This window comes from Solanum verrucosum, unplaced genomic scaffold (assembly GCF_900185275.1).
Source record: "Solanum verrucosum unplaced genomic scaffold, falcon-dt-bn FXZP01000278.1, whole genome shotgun sequence".
Classification (NCBI taxonomy): domain Eukaryota; kingdom Viridiplantae; phylum Streptophyta; class Magnoliopsida; order Solanales; family Solanaceae; genus Solanum; species Solanum verrucosum.
The window spans coordinates 4,996,089-5,013,675 of NW_026020332.1; the positions used below are offsets into that span (position 1 = coordinate 4,996,089).

Below are 17,587 nucleotides of genomic sequence, written 5' to 3' on the forward strand. Positions count from 1 at the left end.
AAATGGGTTGGGATAAGGGGAGATTATATATAGATAATGGAGGAGAAGAATTTCTTCTTCTTTTTTTCTTAAAAAAAAGGAATGAAATTACTGAGAAGAAAAAGATAATTATTTCAAGGCACAAAATAAGAAGAAGATGAAGAACAAATTTACCAATGTAACACCCCGACTTTTCGAAACATCTAAATTGATTCGTATCTTCGTGGAAACACCAGGAGGGTGGGTAATAAATTAAGAATGATGTGTTATGTTATATTTTAAGTGTTCAAGGGTTGTATCCTAAGTTTTGAAGTTAGGTAAGTGGCAAAATAAAAGTGGCGAAAGTTACCGTAAATTCCTTTTTAAAGATTTGTCTGATATTTGGGTCAAATGTCTCGGAGATATTCTCCCAATCTATAAAGAGTTTTTGTTCCCACGACCTATGAAATCGAAGGTCTACAAGTCTAGTTTCCAACGCATCAACTCGTTCGATCATACGACTTTAGAATTGAGAGATATTCGTGTTTTTGAAAGACTGCGCAAGCAGGCAGGTGAGGTGGGTCCCTTAGGTCGGTAGAACATTATATATATCATATTCTTCGACTTTTCTTCAGTTTTCCTTCATTTTTCTTAGTGAATAACCAGAAAACTCACAAAACCCACTTTTAGGATCAGTCAAGTTTCAAATTTTCGTGACTTAAGTCCTTGACAAAAATTGTTCTACACATAGAGCTCGTCAACATGGTATAATTTATTTTATCGATTTTCTAGCATATTGTACTTTGGTGTGTGGACAACAGGGTTTTGGGCATATTTTAAAGTTTTGAGGTGTATTACAAACTAAAAATCAAGGTAAGACCCTTTTTCCATAGACTTTAGCTTTGATAAGCCGCAAATAATAATTTGTGACAAAAATACATATCTTTTATCGGATTATCGTGATATCCTCTATTCTTTTGTGCTGATTATGGTCCTGCCTTGTTGTAGTATCGAGGGGGGTTGTGAGTAAAGTCTTTAGGCCACGTGAATTCATCGAAAAAAAGTACGTTAAGGTTATTCCCTACTTACGGCATGTTTCCTTAAAGCTTAGGAGCATTGTAATTGGGCTGTTATCCTTGTTATACTTGTAGTCATTATTGTTGATTGTTGGTTGTTCGAGTTGATATAATCCTCCCTTGTTGGGATTCTTATTCAGTTAGTAGCGTCCCTTTATTGGACATGACTTAGAGGCTATTTGTATAGGTTGCTTCTAACTAACTTGTTCGCTTTTAGCGATTGGATTGTTATTGTTGCCCTTGGGGCTATTGTGGTTAGCTGCAGGAATGTGATATATGCCTAGAAGGGCTATGTTCTGCCTACGGGGATATATGGATGCCTAAGAGGGCTATGAGTTGCCTACAAGGCTATATTGATGTCTACAAGGGCTATGAGTTGCCTACAGGGCTATCTTGACGTCTAAGAAGGCTATGTGTTTCCTACAGGGCCATGTTGCTGCCTAAGAGGGCTATGAGTTGTCTATAAGCTATTTTGATGCCTAAGAGAGCTATGTGCTACCTACGGGGCTATATTAATGCCTAAGAGGGCTATATGACTGCCTACGGGGCTAGGGGACTATTGATAGTGATATATAGACTGATTGGCACCTTCTGAGCTTATTGGGTGGCCTGAGTAGGTGGTTTTGTGTGTTGTTTGTACATGTCGAGCTTATGGGGGTTTGGTTAGGTTATTGTTTTATTATTTTTGATGAGTTAAGATTTAGGAGCAGGTCGGTACACTTATCTTATCCTTGATCTATTTATCGGATTATTCCAGTATATTAGGATAGCTACTCATAGTCTATTGCCTTTCATACTCTGTACATTATTTCGTACTGACGCTCCATTTCCTGGGGGCACTGCATTCATGCATGCAGGTCCCGACAGACGACCCAGTAGACCTCCTCAACAACAGGATTGACTTTTATCCGGTTGGCTAGCCCCTTTCCTTCGGAGCTGCCAGAGTTTGGAGGTTTGTTAGCTTTTGTTGTATATATATTTATGGGTAGGCTGAGGCCCTGTCCCGCCAATCTTGACTACTCTTAGAGGCTTGCAGAATAGTGTGGGGGTGTGTAGCTATGTTATGGCCATGCTGGCCTAGTTTGTTAGTTTGTTGAAGCTTGTGAGTTGTTTGATGTATTGTTTTGGTATATACATGTTTTTAGTTTTGGTATAGAGATCATGGTGGCCTCGACGGCCCAATCAGGACTTTTTTGCTAGTTGACTATTTCTTTATATGAACTCTTGGGAGTAGCTGTTTCGTTTGTAGATCTGTTGACAGGGGCCTTGCCGGCCGAGGGCTTAGTTTTAAGCCGAGATATACTTGTTTGTTTTCTTGAATGCATTTGGCTGCCATGCGCTAGTAGTAAATGATTCAGCAGGGTCGGCTCAGGCCTGAGTTTTGGCATTATGAGCCAGTTGCGCCCCTTGAGTTTGGGACGTGACAAACTTGGTATCAGAGCAACGTCATATCTTAAGGAGTCTCCAAGCAGTGTCTAGTAGAGACTTGTTTATAAATGTGTTGTGCACCACATTCGATAAGCAATAAGCTATCGGGCATGATAGAATGACTATCCCTCTTTTGCTCACCTCGTGCTATAGAGCAGTGTCTGAAGGGTTGAGTTTTTGGGCTTATAATTGATATTTGTATGCAGATAGAGATAGTCGACACCAGGCAGACCACAGCTAGCCAAGGGATAGATACAACTGTAGGCGAGGGTATCTACAAGGTACCACATGTGGAGGTAGCTCATTGTGAGACCCAGGGAGAGACATCTTTTCAGCCCCCTATAGGTTCTCCACCACTTTAGAAGCCTCTAAGGGCTACAAGACCCCAGCTCCACCAGCAGTACCACATCTAGTTCCTCCTATTCCATCTGACCAGGAATTCAAGAGTGCAGTATGTATGTTAGCACATTTAGTAGCTGCACAACACCAGCTAGTTGCGCCAGATGTTGCCGGACCATCTGAAGGGCCCGGAAGTTCGAGAGTTCGTGAATTTCTTGCCTTGAATCCTCTACAGTTTACAGGGATATATCGTAGAGAGGTCCTTCAACACTTTGTTGATCAGCTTCATAGGATCTTCAGAGTCATGCACGCCTCAACGACTGAGTCAGCTGAGCTAGCAGCATTTTGATTGCGCGATGTTGAAGTATTATGGTACGAAAGTTGAGAGAGATATAGGGAAACAATCTACCTCTACCATTTGGGATAACTTTATAGAAGCTTTCATAGATCATTATTTGCCTCGAGAGATTAGGAATGGCTGGGTGGACCACTTTCTGAACCTCCGACAGGGCAACATGAGTGTCCGAGAGTACGGGTTGAGATTTGATTCATTGGCTAGATATGCACAAGTATTTGTTGATACGATGCATGACAGGGTGCGTAGATTTGTGGGAGGGCATGACTCAGACTATATCGACGCTTGTTCTACCACTGCACTAAATGATAATATAGATATCTCGCGAATTCAGGCCTTTGAACAAGGAATCGAGAATCGCCGACATCTGCAGTATATGAGTGAGAGGGTCTCGAGAGAGAGACAGAAGAGGGCAAGGCCCGTTGTGTCTTATGGAGATTTTCAGGTTGGTCCCAGACCCCGATCTTCTAATTGTTCCAGGATAGTAGATTTGATCGTTAGGGACAGTCAGGCCCATATGAGGGTTCACGAACGTTAGGCTCTCAACAGCTAAGGAGTTCAAGCTAGGCTAAGAAATCCCCACCGCATTGCGCTACTTGCGGTAGGATGCATTTTGGAAGGTGCAAGTAGGGTTCCATAGGTTGTTATTCTTGTGAACAGAAGGGCCTTGGGTGGATAAACTGCCCAACCATAGGTCAGGGTGGTATAGGTCAGTCGACCAGGTCAGTAGGTTCCTCCTCATCAACACAGTCTACAGGGTGTGGACCCAGACTCCAGCATATAGAGGTGGAGGTAGAGGTAGATAGGGAACATCTAGTTCTGGTAGTGGGTAGAATCGCATATATTCACTAGCCGATCGACAAGACTCAGAGTCATCACCAGATGTTGTGACAGGTATATTGATTGTTTGCTCCCATTGTGTTTATGCGTTGATAGATCCTGGATCTACTATGTCTTATGTTACTCCATTTATCGCGGGGAAGTTATGTATTGTAACAAAGTTATTAGATCAACCCTTTATTATATCTTCATCAGTTGGTGAGTCTATTATTGTCAGGAGAGTCTTCGAGGTTGTACGGTAGAAATTATCGACCAACAGACCTTTGTAGACTTCATAGAGTTAGAAATGATCGATTTCGACGTTATTATGGGTATGGACTGGTTAGCGTCTTGTTATGCTAATGTTGAGTGCCGGACAAAGATCGGTAGATTTCACTTTCCAGGAGAGGCAGTTGGGGAATGGAAAGGTGATACATCAACGCTGAAAGGTAGGTTTATATCCTATATCAAGGCGAGAAAGATGATCACTAAGGGTTGTATTTATCATCTTGTTCGCGTTCATGATATAGATGCAGAACCACCAACTCTTCAGTCTATTCCGATAGTTAATGAGTTTCTAGATGTATTTCCAAAATGGGAAATTGATTTTGCTATCGATGTGCTACCAGGTACACTACTCATATCTATCTCTTCTTATAAAATGACTCATGTTGACCTAAAGGAGTTAAAGGATCCGCTAAAAGACTTGCTGGATAAAGGTTTTATCAGGCCTAGTGTTTCACCATGAGGTGCGCTAGTGTTATTCGTGAGGAAGAAAGTTGGCTCACTAAGAATGTGTATAGATTACCGACGGTTGAATAAGGCGACTATAAAGAATAAGTATAACATTCCTAGAATCGATGACTTGTTTGATCAGTTACAAGGTGTTGAGTATTTCTCAAAGATTGATTTAGGATCAGGGTACCACCAGATACGAGTTCGGGAGAAAGACGTTCCAAAGACAGCCTTTAGAACCAAATATGGACACTTTTAGTTCTTGGTAATGTCTTTTGGATTAACTAATGCCCCAACAGTGTTCATGGACCTGATAATAGCATATTCAGGCCATATCTAGATACGTTTGTGATTGTATTTATTGATAATATTTTGGTCTATTCGCATTCAAAAGTTGAGCATGCAGATCACTTGCGAGAAGTCCTTCAGGTTCTTCGAAAGCATGAACTTTACACAAAGTTCTCTAAGTGTGAGTTCTGGTTAAGCTCTGTGGCTTTCCTAGGCCATATTATATCAGATTCTAGCATTATGCTTGATACACAAAAGATTGAGGCTATAAAGTCTTGGCCCAGACCCATGACTCCGACTGAGGTTCGTAGTTTCTTAGGATTAATTGGGTACTACAGAAGGTTTGTAGAGGGGGTTTCTTCACTTTCAGCACCTTTAACGAAGTTGACTAAAAAAATGGCTAAGTTCCAGTGGACTGAGGCTTACGAGCATTGTTTACAGGAACTGAATGACAGGTTGACATCAATACCAGTTCTAGCATTGCCAGAGGGTTCAGAGGGCTATACGGTGTACTGTGATGCCTCTTGTATTGGGTTGGGATGTGTTCTAATGCAACATGGTAAGGTTATCGCATATGTTTCAAGATAGTTGTGGAAACATGAGAAGAACTATCCGACCCACGATTTAGAGTTGGTTGCAGTTGTGCATGCGTTAAAGATCTGGAGAAACTATTTGTGTGGCGTTCATGTTGACATTTTCACAGATCATAAAAGTCTTCAATATATCTTTAGACAGAAGAAGTTAAATCTGCGACAGTGTCGATGGCTTGACTTACTGAAAGACTATGACGTGGATATTTAATATTATCCAGGAAAGGCAAATGTGGTAGCGGATGCCCTCAGTCGAAGATCTATGGATAGTTTGTCTTATTTAGGTGTTGAGAAGCAGAAGCTAGCACGAGAACTTCATCAGTTAGCTAGCTTGGGAGTCAGATTGTTAGAGGCAGAGGATAGTGGGGTCACAATTCAGGACACAGTCGTATCATGTCTAATTGTGGATGTAAAATCAGGGCAACAAGAGGATCCTAGCTTAGAGCATCTTCAAGCCAAAGCCCATCATCAACAGTTTTTACCATTTGATATAACAGGAGATGGAGTCCTCAGATATAGCGGTCAATTATGTGTTTCAAATGTTGCAAGGCTTCGACATTGGATTATGGAAGAGACACATCATTCCCGTTATTCTATTCACCCTGGTTCAACAAAGATGTACCATGATATTAAGGAGATCTATTGGTGGCACGGGATGAAGAAAGACGTTGCTGAGTTTGTGGTACAGTGTCCTAACTGCCAACAGGTGAAGGTTGAGCAACAAAAGCGGCTGAGCTAGTTCAGGAGATAGTCATACCCTTATGGAAGTGGGAAGCAATTAATATGGATTTTATTACAGGGTTACCTCGAACGCGTCGTAAGACTATGTAAGGCTCTATATTAAAGAGAATGTTAGGCGACACGGTGTCCCATTATCTGTTATCTTTGTTAGATGAGCACAATTTACCGCCAACTTATGAAAGTCCTTCCAGAAAGAACTAGGGACACAGGTTAATCTTAGTACTGGCTCTCACCCTTAGACAGATGGCCACACTGAGCGCACAATTTTGACACTCGAGGATATGTTACGAGCGTGCACGCTGGACTTCAAAGGAAGTTGGGATGACCACTTGCCTCTTATTGAGATCGCATACAATAATAGTTATCGTTCCAGCATCGCGAATGCACCTTATGAGGCATTGTATTGGCAAAAATATAAATCCCCTATTGGATAGTTCGAGGTAGGTGAGTCAGGGTTAATTGGACCTAACTTAGTACAGCAGATGGTGGAGCAGATTAAGCTCATTCGGGAGAGGTTGCTAACAGCTCAAAGCCGACAGAAGTCATACTCAGATGTGCGACGAAGGGACTTAGAATTTTGTGTCGATGATTGGGTATTCTTAAAAGTCTCTCATATGAAAGGTGTTATGAGATTTGCAAAAAAAGCAATCTTAGTCCAACATTTATTGGGCCATACCAGATCCTTCGAAGGGTAGGACGAGTGGCTTATGAGCTAGAATTGTCTTTGAAGCTAGAATCTGTTCATCCACTTTTCCATGTATCGATGCTACGAAAGTGCGTAAGAGACCTTTCTCTGGTTGTCCTAGTTGAGGATGTTCAAATCACAGAAGAGTTGTCCTATGAGAAAACTATAATTGTCATATTAGATCGACAGGTCCGTAAATTGAGGACGAAAGAAGTGGCTTCGGTTAAAGTATTGTGAAGAAACAAGAATAGAGAAGAGGTGGCCTGGGAAGCTGAGGTTGGCATAAGATCCAAATATCCTCACTTGTTTCATACCTAAGGTGATGGCATATCAGTTTATATTAGTGCAGTGAGGTTAGATACCTATCTAATTTATTTTTATATATTGTTGCATACAATTATTGTTGTTGTCGTTGTATATTTTCCCGCACTGTTATTGCGGAGCTATAATGCTTAGTTATTTATGTCATTATGTGAAACGTCTAGGTTAGAATTTCTGCGTTTCAAGTTCCTAGAAAGTCACATTTAAAAAGGATACTCTACCTAAATTTTTGCAATTCCTAAGGACATAACCGCGTGAATCGGATTTTTCATTCGAGAATGAATGTTTCTAAGGGGGGAAGGATCTAACAACCCGAATTTTTGAAACATCTAAATTGACTCGTATCTTCGTGGAAAGACTAGGAGGGTGGGTAATAAATTAAGAATGATGTGTTATGTTATATTTTAAGTGTGCAAGTGTTGTATCTCAAGTTTTGAAGTTAGGTAAGTGGCAAAATAAAAGTTCGCGAAAGTTACCATAAATTATTTTTTAAAGATTTGTTTGAAATTTGGGTTAAAAGTTTCGAGGTTTTTCTCCCAATCTATAAAGAGTTATGATTCCTACGACCTATGAAATTGAAAGTCTACGTGTCTAGTTTCCAATGCATCAACCCGTTCATTCATACGACTTCAGAATTGAGAAATATTCGTGTTTGTGCAAGACTGCGCAAGCAGAAAGGTGAGATGGGTCCCCTAGGTCGTGAAACTTTATATATATTATCTTCTTCGACTTTTATTCATTTTTCTTAGTGAATAACTAGAAAAACTCACAAAACCCACTTCTAGGATCAGCCAAGTTACAGATTTTCGTGACTTAAGTTCTTCACAAAAATTATTTTACGTGTTGAGCTCGTCAACATGGTATAATTTGTTTTATTGATTTCCTAGCATATCATACTTTGTTGTGTGGACAGCAAGGGTTTTGGAATATTTTAAAGTTTTGATGTGTATTACGAACTTAAAATCAAGGTAAGACCCTTCTTCCATCGACTCTAGCTTTGATGAGTCGCAAATAACAATTTGCGACGGAAATACATATCTTTTTTTGGATTATCGTGGTATCCTCTATTCTTTTGTGTTGATTATGGTCCTGCCTTGTTGTAGTATCAGGGGGGTTGTGAGTAAAGTCGTTAGGCCATATGAATTCAGCGAAAAATGTATGTTATGGTTATTCCCTACTTACGGCATGTTTCCTTAAAGCTTAGTAGCAATGTAATTGGGTTGTTATCCTTGTTATACTTGTAGCCATTATTGTTGATTGTTGGTTGCTCGAGTTGATGTAATTCTCCTTTGTCGGGATTCGTATTCAGTTAGTAGCTTCCCTATGTTGGACATGGCTTAGATGCTATTTGTATAAGTTGTTTATAACTAAATTGCTCGCTTTTAGCGATTGGATTATTATTGTTGCCATTGGGGCTATTGTGGTTAGCTACAGGAATGTGATTTATGCCTAGAAGGGCTATGTTCTGCCTACGGGGCTATATAGATGCCTAAGAGGGCTATAAGGCCCTATGAGGCTATATTGATGCCTACAAAGGTTATGAGTTACCTACAGGGCTATATTGACGGTTAAGAAGGCTATGTGTTTTCTACAGGGCCACATCGTTGCCTAAGAGGGCTATGAGTTGTCTATAAGCTATGTTGATGCCTAAGAGAGTTATGTGCTGCCTACGGGGCTATATTAATGCCTAAGAGGGCTATGTGACTGCCTACGGGGCTAAGGGACTACCGATAGGGGTATATATATTGATTGGCATCTTTTGGACTTATGGGGACCTGCGTAGGTGGTCTTGTGTGTTGTTTGTACATGTCGCGCTTATGGGGGCTTGGTTAGGTTGTTGTTTTATTATTTTTGATAAGTTAAGATCTAGGAGCAGGTCGGTACACTTATCTTATCCTTGATCTATTTATCGAATTATTCTATTGCCTTTCATACTCTCTACATTATTTTGTACTGATGCCCCATTGCCTGGGGGCACTGCATTCATGCATGCAGGTCCCGACAGACGACCCAGTAGACCTCCTCAGCAGCAGGATTGACTTTTTTCCGGTTGGCTATCCTCTTTCCTCCGGAGCTGCCAGAGTTTGGAGGTTTGTTAGCTTTTGTTGTATATATTTTTATGGGTAGGCTGGGGCCCTGTCCCGTCAATCGTTACTACTCTTAGAGGCTTGTAGACTAGTGTGTGGGGTGTGTAGCTATGTTATGGCCATGCTGGCCTAGTTTGTTGGTTTGCTGAAGCTTGTAAGTTGTTTGATGTATTGTCTTAATATGTAAATGTTTTTAGTTTTGGTATAGAGTTCATGGTGGCCTTGACAGCCCAATCAGGACTTCTGTGCTAGTTGGCTACTTCTTTATATGAACTCTTGGGAGTAGTTGTTTCATTTATAGATTTGTTGACAGGGGCCTTGCCGGCCGAGGGCTTAGTTTTAAGCCGACATATACTTGTTTGTTTTCTTGATTGCGTGTGGTTGTCATGCGCTAGTAGCAAATGGTTCAGCAGGGTCGACTCGAGCATGAGTTTTGGCATTAGAAGACAGATGTGCCCCTTGAGTTTGGGGCGTGACAACTGAGAAGAAATTGTTAGGAGATTTTCATGTTGTTGGTGGAGTTTAGGAAGAATCAGATGAAGAAAGGGGTCCATGGGCATGGTCCATGGAATTATAGATCTGGAGAAAAAATAAAGAGAATTAAAAGTGATGTTTTTTTATAAAAAAAAAATCCACTTGTCACTTAAAGTTTGGTCTTTTTTTTCAGCAAGGGTGTTTGTCAACATGTAATTAAATTGGATCTGGAAATATAAAAAAAGTGTCGAAATGACACAACAAAGGACTATTATAGATGTTCAAAATAAACAAAGCCCAATTAAAATATCTAATTGAAACTTGATGCTAACTTTAAGAGGACGCCGATGGATTCAGCCGTTGAATTTTTATCTCGAAAGTTGGGGGTAGGAGGGGAGTGCACAAACGTAAATGTGTCTGAATTCTTTGAATTTCAATTAATTAGTTACGTTTGCGAAGTGTTGATTTTTTATCCTGAAAGTTGGGGGTGTGAGGACTGAGGGGAGTGTACAAATGTAAATGCGTTTGAATTTTTTGTTCTTTGAATTTCAATAATTAACATTTAAATCTACTACAAATAAATTCAAATTTGAAATATAAATTATATTTATCATACTGAAATTAATTATTATTTTGTCAAAATAACAACAAATATAATAAACACATTTTGATACCATTATGACTTTTTCGAAGTATGTATAAGTTCCAATCATACACGAATGAGACACATTTTAAAAATTAGCCAAATCTTCATGCGTTTTTTGCCAAAAAATATTCATTTTATTTTTCAACACCAAAAGCTACTCTAAATAATCTTGAAGTTAAAAACATAAATTTCATGTATAATAAAGAATAATCAATAATTTGTCAAATAACAACAAATCTAGCAATACTAATTAGAAGCGCTCTTCATTTTTTTTCATTTGTAACTATTTTTTTTTAAATTCATTTGTAACTATAATCAGTCATATATGACCGAAACAAAGATTAAAATTAACTAAAATTTTAAATATGTGCGTCTAAATAAATAGAAGCAAAAGTAGAAAAAGCGAAAAAAAAAAAACTATATATGATTTGGCCTGAAAATTTCCTTAAAAAAACCCCATAGTTTTTTTACAAAATATTATGCTATAATTTTTTTAAATTATCTTATTCACGACTCATTAATTTAATATTTTGAATAAATCAAATGGACCATCAAAATTTTAAATAAACTTTATATTCGGCCGAATAAATTTATTGCACGCTTTGCTTCCTTGTATTACTTAGCTAGCAGATTGACACAATCAGCCTTAAACATGATTTAATAATACCTTTTTCGTTTTAATTTATGTGTTTTATATTTTATATTTAATTATTTGGTTCATTATAAATTGCTTTTTCTTAATTATATAATTTCTTTTAATTGAAATTTAGTAAAATATTATATATAAATAAATACATAAATATTAAAAATTTCTTATCTTCAATAACACGTGTTCTCCTCCGTCAGAGTTGTAAAGTACTTTTATTCAAATTGTACATATTCTTAAACAAAATATTTTCTCAAATAGATTAAAAAAAAGCAAGTCAAGTTTATGCCCGATTCTTTTTATTATTATATATAACCCTTTCACCTAAAAAATAATAACATATAGTCCATCCGTTTCTATGTAATTGTCACTATTTTATATTTCGCGTCACTTAAAGAAATTAAATATATTTATTATTATATTCTTATTTAGAGTTCTTTTAAAGTCAATTTTTTAATAAAGAAACATGAACTAATTATTTTATTTTTCTATATTGATAAAATACATATTTTCAAGCTAATAACACTTAATATCATCTATATATATATATATTGATTTTGTAAAATCACAATTATCAAATGAACATTTATTTTTAATAAGGATGGAAGTTGAAATAGAAATGGAAGGAGTATATAAATATAAAAAAATGTTAGTATAAATTATTTCCTTAGTCCTATAAATAAAAATAAAAATAAAAATAAAAATAAAAATTCTCCACATAAAACGAGGGAACTGAAGGCTCATTGGCTCTTCCTCGAGAAGTACAATTTTTCCAAAATTCATACCAAACTTCACCTTTCTCTCATCTTCTTCCGACGATTTTCCCCAATTCTCCTATAAAACCCTAAAATTTTCAATCAATAATCACAGATTTTCATTCATGGAAGCTCCGATTCTTCTCTCTTCCTCTATACCCAATCTCTTCTCTTTCTTCATCTTTTTTCTCTTCATTTACCTTATTGCCTACTTCATTATCTTCCCTTCATGGAAACCCAAACTCCGTCCAGAAGCTTCCAGCTGCGTTATCTCCTTCTTCCACGGCACACCCGCCGTATTCCTCGCCGTTACTTCTTTACTCGCCGACCCAGATCGTAATTTTCACTCCACCAACACCCCTTTTCAGAACATGGTCCTTGATTACAGCATAGCTTATTTCTTAATGGACCTAACCCACTACCTGATTTTCTACCCTAGTGATGTTCTCTTCATCGGACATCATCTTGCTACCCTCTTCGTTTTCGTTACGTGTAGGTATATGGTGTATCATGGTGCTTATGCGATTCTTGTGCTTTTGATTCTTGCGGAGGTTACTAGCTTTGTACAGAACACATGGACTCTTGCGAATGCTAGGAAATCGGATGTGGAGTTTGCTGCCAAGGTGTATTCGGTGCTTTCGCCTCCGTTTTATGTTCTGTATTCATTGGTGAGAGGTATTGCTGGGCCGTATTTTGTTTACAGGATGCTTTCGTATTATCTTAGTGGTGCTGCTGATAGCGTAATACCGAGATGGATTTGGGTTTCTTGGGTATTTGTTGTTGTTACTGCTATTTCTGTTAGCATATTGTGGGTTTCAAATCTTTGGGTTGAACTGTATAAAGAAATGAGTAGGAAAATTGAGAAAAAAGTTAGGTGAGCTAAAGTGTTGATAGATTACTTATATGGTTTGTTGAATGAGACATTAGGGAAAAAACCCAAAATCCTTCATTATCTGTTTGCTCCCTAGTTGGGATGCATAAATTCAGAAATATATCTACTCTATTGTCTTTTTCCATTCTGATATCAGCAAAGAGAGTCTGCAAAAACCATTATATGCAGTGGCCTTCTGGTGTTGAACTGATATACAGAGTTTCAAGGTTATGTACAACTTTGATGCTGCTGGCATAATCTTTTAAGTTGTTATTATGACGTCTCATCCTGTATTGTTTATATTACGAGTCCGGGAACTTCATTGGCTGTTGGTGAAGTTTTCTGGTTAGGTTACCTTCAAGAGAATATAATAATTCATATTGTCTCAACAAGACTAATAGTTTAATAGTAATGTGCATTATTTAATTCATAAATGTTCTTTCTATTGGGTGTGGCTAATTAAATTCATAAACATTCTTTCTGTTAGGTTGCTAATTTGATAGATATGCATTATTGACTAGGAGGAATCAATCAAGTAGCACTTTAATCTTTTAGGTGCTAGTGGTTCATTTTATTATTCGTCAAGGTTTATTGACATGTGGTGAATTAGCCTTGGTCAATCTTGTATTGATATGCATTGAATTATGTTTTTTTAAACGATTGTCTGTGATGCATAGTCCAATACACTTGGCTGTACTGGTCGAGATTGCAGAGCATCTAGTTTTTCTATCTCTAACTAGGTTTAGATGGAGAATGTTCACTCTCTTCACTATTATTGTTGCCCGGTTGGTGGGGGTGTTAACCTTGCTTAGAAATTTGATGATATATTTCATCAATCACAACACTTCTAGGTCGAAGCACTTTAATTGTCCTCTAGAGGTTGCTAACTTGAGGCTGCTTCTGCGCTCTTGCCTCTTGATAATGTAAGGGGAAGGGTCACTTGGTGAATTGCTTATTAGCAGACAGGTCATCGTTGGATGTTTTTGTCCAAATTAGAGTCAAGCCTCATTCTCCATTCCAACAAAGGGTGTAGAGTGAACACTAAACATTTTGAACCTTATTGCAGTATGCTTTAAAAGTAGAGTCAGTCTCTATGACAAGAAGAATCTTATGAGTTGTGTTATGGATTCGTTTCTCTGCACACATCAACATGAGTATCTTGCCTTAGCAGTGTTCGGGGATAATAACAGTTTGGATTCATTACCAGGACTTATTTAGTCCCGGGAAGGAGAACTTTACTCGGATTTAATCTTACAGAGTAGCTGTTTGGATCCCATTAAACAGGATACATAATTACTCTCCTTCCTTGCCATGTTAACAAAATGCATAGTCCAGAAATCATAGTTATTCTCTTGATTACCATCAATTTCAATCACAGTTAATACTGCGAGTTCAAATAATGTTTTTCGTTTTATAATCATTCTGGCAATCATGGTTCCAGTTCAATTATCTCTGCATTGTTTACCTGGAACTGTTCCATTCATGTCAACAGTTCTCTACGAGATGCTGTAAGATGTACTTCTTACCGGCTTTACATTTGAAACTCTTTTAAGGAATATGTTGGGAACTTTCCTTACAGTATTGAAACAAACAGGGGTGTTTGCTTTTTGACAGCATTTGCTGCAACAGGTCGTGTAAACCATACAGCCATGACTATTGGGTTAGGGCAGGGCTAAACGGGACAGGGTATCTCTGCTCGAACTTTTGCCTTAGGCGCGATAGTTTCATTCTTAACCCACATTATTTGAATAAAACATAGAAACAATTTTGTTATCCTGACTCAGTTTCTCTCTGTGCTACAGGAAATTTAGCAATTTCTATTTTTACTGATCTTTTGGTCTAGCTAGCGTTTTTCTGATGTATTGAATTATCATCTCTAATCTAAGATAGTGTGACTATCCAACCCTTGATTTATTAGATTGGTCCATTATTACCATCCCTAAAACCAAAATTTTCAGCTCTGCTGGCAGCTGCCGCCAAGTTATCAAATGGCGTATAAATGGACTCGCCTAACAAATAATTGAGTAGATTATGTTGTATTGAGCCCGCTCAACTCGCTTAAGTTTGAGCTGGTTGTTGACCCGCTTATTCATTATCTCAACTCATTTCAATCTAATTCATTAAAAATTGGATTGATATGTAACTCGAATAGTTTGATGAGAAATCTTGTAAAAATATTTCTAAATTGTTTTTTTTCAATTTGATATGTTATATTTAGTCATAATAAAGAAAAAAAGAATTTATGAGGTACAAAAATAGTTTTAAAGAACAAATAAAACTATTAAGCATAGTAAAATTTAGGTTGGATTGGGTTTTATTGACCCATTATATAATTCATTACCTAATCCCTTTTTGATCTATCTTGTTTTGACCCAAGCGAATTTGACCTAATCCTTTTTTGTCCAACTTGTTTTGACCCAAATGAATTTGAGTTGGGTTGACTCTGACTATTGTCTTAATTCATTAGGATCCGTCTAAATTTGATCAAACCCACCCAATTAACTATAGTCTGCCGGAGGTAGATATGAGTTTTCTCTTAATTGACGTTTCCTTTCAAGCTTCTGTGTAAAAGTGAATGGGAAGGGAATGAAAGACAATTGTAAATCCGCAAGTTCGGAGTCAAAAGAATAATTTTTTTCCTTCAATAAAACATAAACGGTATATAATTTTTTTTCTAAACCAAAACTACAAAGTCACTACTAGGGAGTGATATTTTTTAACTCCGTTCACGCTACTAAAAACTTCAATAAAAATCACTCTTGGAGCAGTAATTTTATTTTTAAAATAAATAAAAATCGCTGCTCTAGCAGCATTTTTCTTTTTTAATAAAATAATTCTAAAAGTTGTTTTCAAAAAAGAAATTTATTTTTTTCTAAAATCATTTTTCCAAAAAAAAATAAATCTAAAAAACAAACTTGCATTACCTCGATAGAAAAAAAAAATAGAAATTTCATTTAAGCAATTTTAGATAGAAAAAAATTACTCTGCTGAGGCACCGATTTTACACCAAAAAAAGTAACTTTTTTTAAAACAACACTGCTGAAGCAGCGATTTTAGTATTATTTTTTAAAAAAAAAAAAACTCAGCAGCAATTTTAGAGAAAAACATTTTTTTTTTAAAACAACGTTGCTGAGGCAGTAATTTTGAAATTTTAATTCATGATTATTTTCTTTTGACAAAATTGCTGCTCCAGCAGCGATTATAATTTTAGTTTTTAAGGATGTTAACGGAGTTAAAAGATATCGCTCTCTCAGTAGCAATTTTACCGTTTTGGTTTTTAAAAAAATTAATATACCATTTATTTATTTTGGAGGAAAAAAATTTCCCTTTCGAATCTAAACTCATAAATTCACTTTATCTATGAACTAGAAAGCTATAAATAATGCAACTAAGAATCTCAGGGAGAGTTTGATCCAGACGTAGAATGAAAGCGGGTGGTTTGCTTAACAGGCGCAAGTTAGACAGGAAATCAATAAAGTAAAGTAATAGTAAAGCAAAGTTGTAGTAAATCACAACAATCTTTTCATCGAATAAACAATTTAATTTTTGTTGTACGTATAAAAGAATAAGAATTTTTTGCTGTATGTCGTTCAATACGGTACATGATTCCGTCTATTGATTTCTCCTTCGACGCTTTAAACTTGAAATCCTGAATACAAAAATATTGGTATGACATTTTAAAATACTAAATATTGTAATAAACTGATAATAATAACATATTCACAACAATTTCACGAAGTAAAGATTGAGTGCACACAAACCTTACCATCAGAGGATTGTTCTTATTACCTACTTGCAATAGTATATTCGGTTGTTTTCGGTGGCACAGATTCAAGCGCCTGTGCCAGTAAATCCACAGCTGCATGACTCAAGAAAAAACAATCCACAAGAAGTAACGAAGTACTAAAAATAACTTATAATTAACATAACATAAACCACAACAAAACAATACGATAATCAAGGCGAAGGAACAACATATTGTACCAGAAATTGAAAGACAAGAAACTGTAGAGAATTACTATGACTACTAATAGGAACGGACAGCAAGACAACACATTGCTGCCTACTAACATTCTAGTCTAATTCCCATCCTCCACACCCACCTACCTCGTACTCTTAGGGGTCGTTTGGTGTCAAGGATAAAAACAAATAGTGATGGGATAAAAATTTTGTTTCTTGTTTGGTTGCTATGTTTGGGATAACTTATCCCACCATTTATACCATAGTGATGGGATAAGTTATCACATATACATGATGGGATAAATTATCCAGGATAGCTAATCTCAGAATAACTAATCCTGAGATAACTTGTTCCCAACCAAACGACCTATAGAGAAATACAATGACTACTAATAGGAATGGACAGCAAGCCAACACGTTGTTGCCTACTAACATTCTAGTCTAATTCCCATCCTCCACACCCACCCACCTCGTACTCTTAATAAACTATAGAGAAATACTATGACTATTAATAGGAATGGACGGCAAGACAACATACTGTTGCCTACTAACATTCTAGTCTAATTCTCATCCTCCACACCCACCTACCTCGTACTCTTAATTAATGTGAATATAGAAAGTCTATTCTCTTCTTTTTTTGGTGAATTATCACAATATAAGTCATACAGGACATCGGTACTACAAATCTAAAACTGATCACAGATTTAGCATAAGCAAACCAACAATATCCCAACCTGAACCACATGCACTAAAAATACCTGTCTGAGCTTCCTATTCAACAATATCTCAACCTAATCTTTCGCCAGCCAAGCA

General features: G+C 37.1%; 1 protein-coding gene across 1 annotated transcript; it reads left to right on the top strand.

The window, feature by feature from the left end:
- Positions 1-11,910: 11,910 nt before the first annotated feature.
- LOC125836596 (TLC domain-containing protein At5g14285) lies at positions 11,911-13,242 on the top strand. Its single transcript, XM_049515785.1, has one exon. The coding sequence runs from the start codon at positions 12,069-12,071 to the stop codon at positions 12,819-12,821; it is 753 nt and encodes a 250-aa protein (XP_049371742.1). The 5' UTR covers positions 11,911-12,068; the 3' UTR covers positions 12,822-13,242.
- Positions 13,243-17,587: the final 4,345 nt, after the last annotated feature.

Bases quoted from the DNA above. Each gene is read 5' to 3' on its own strand.
- LOC125836596 (XM_049515785.1), top strand. From the start codon at position 12,069: ATGGAAGCTCCGATTCTTCTCTCTTCCTCTATACCCAATCTCTTCTCT.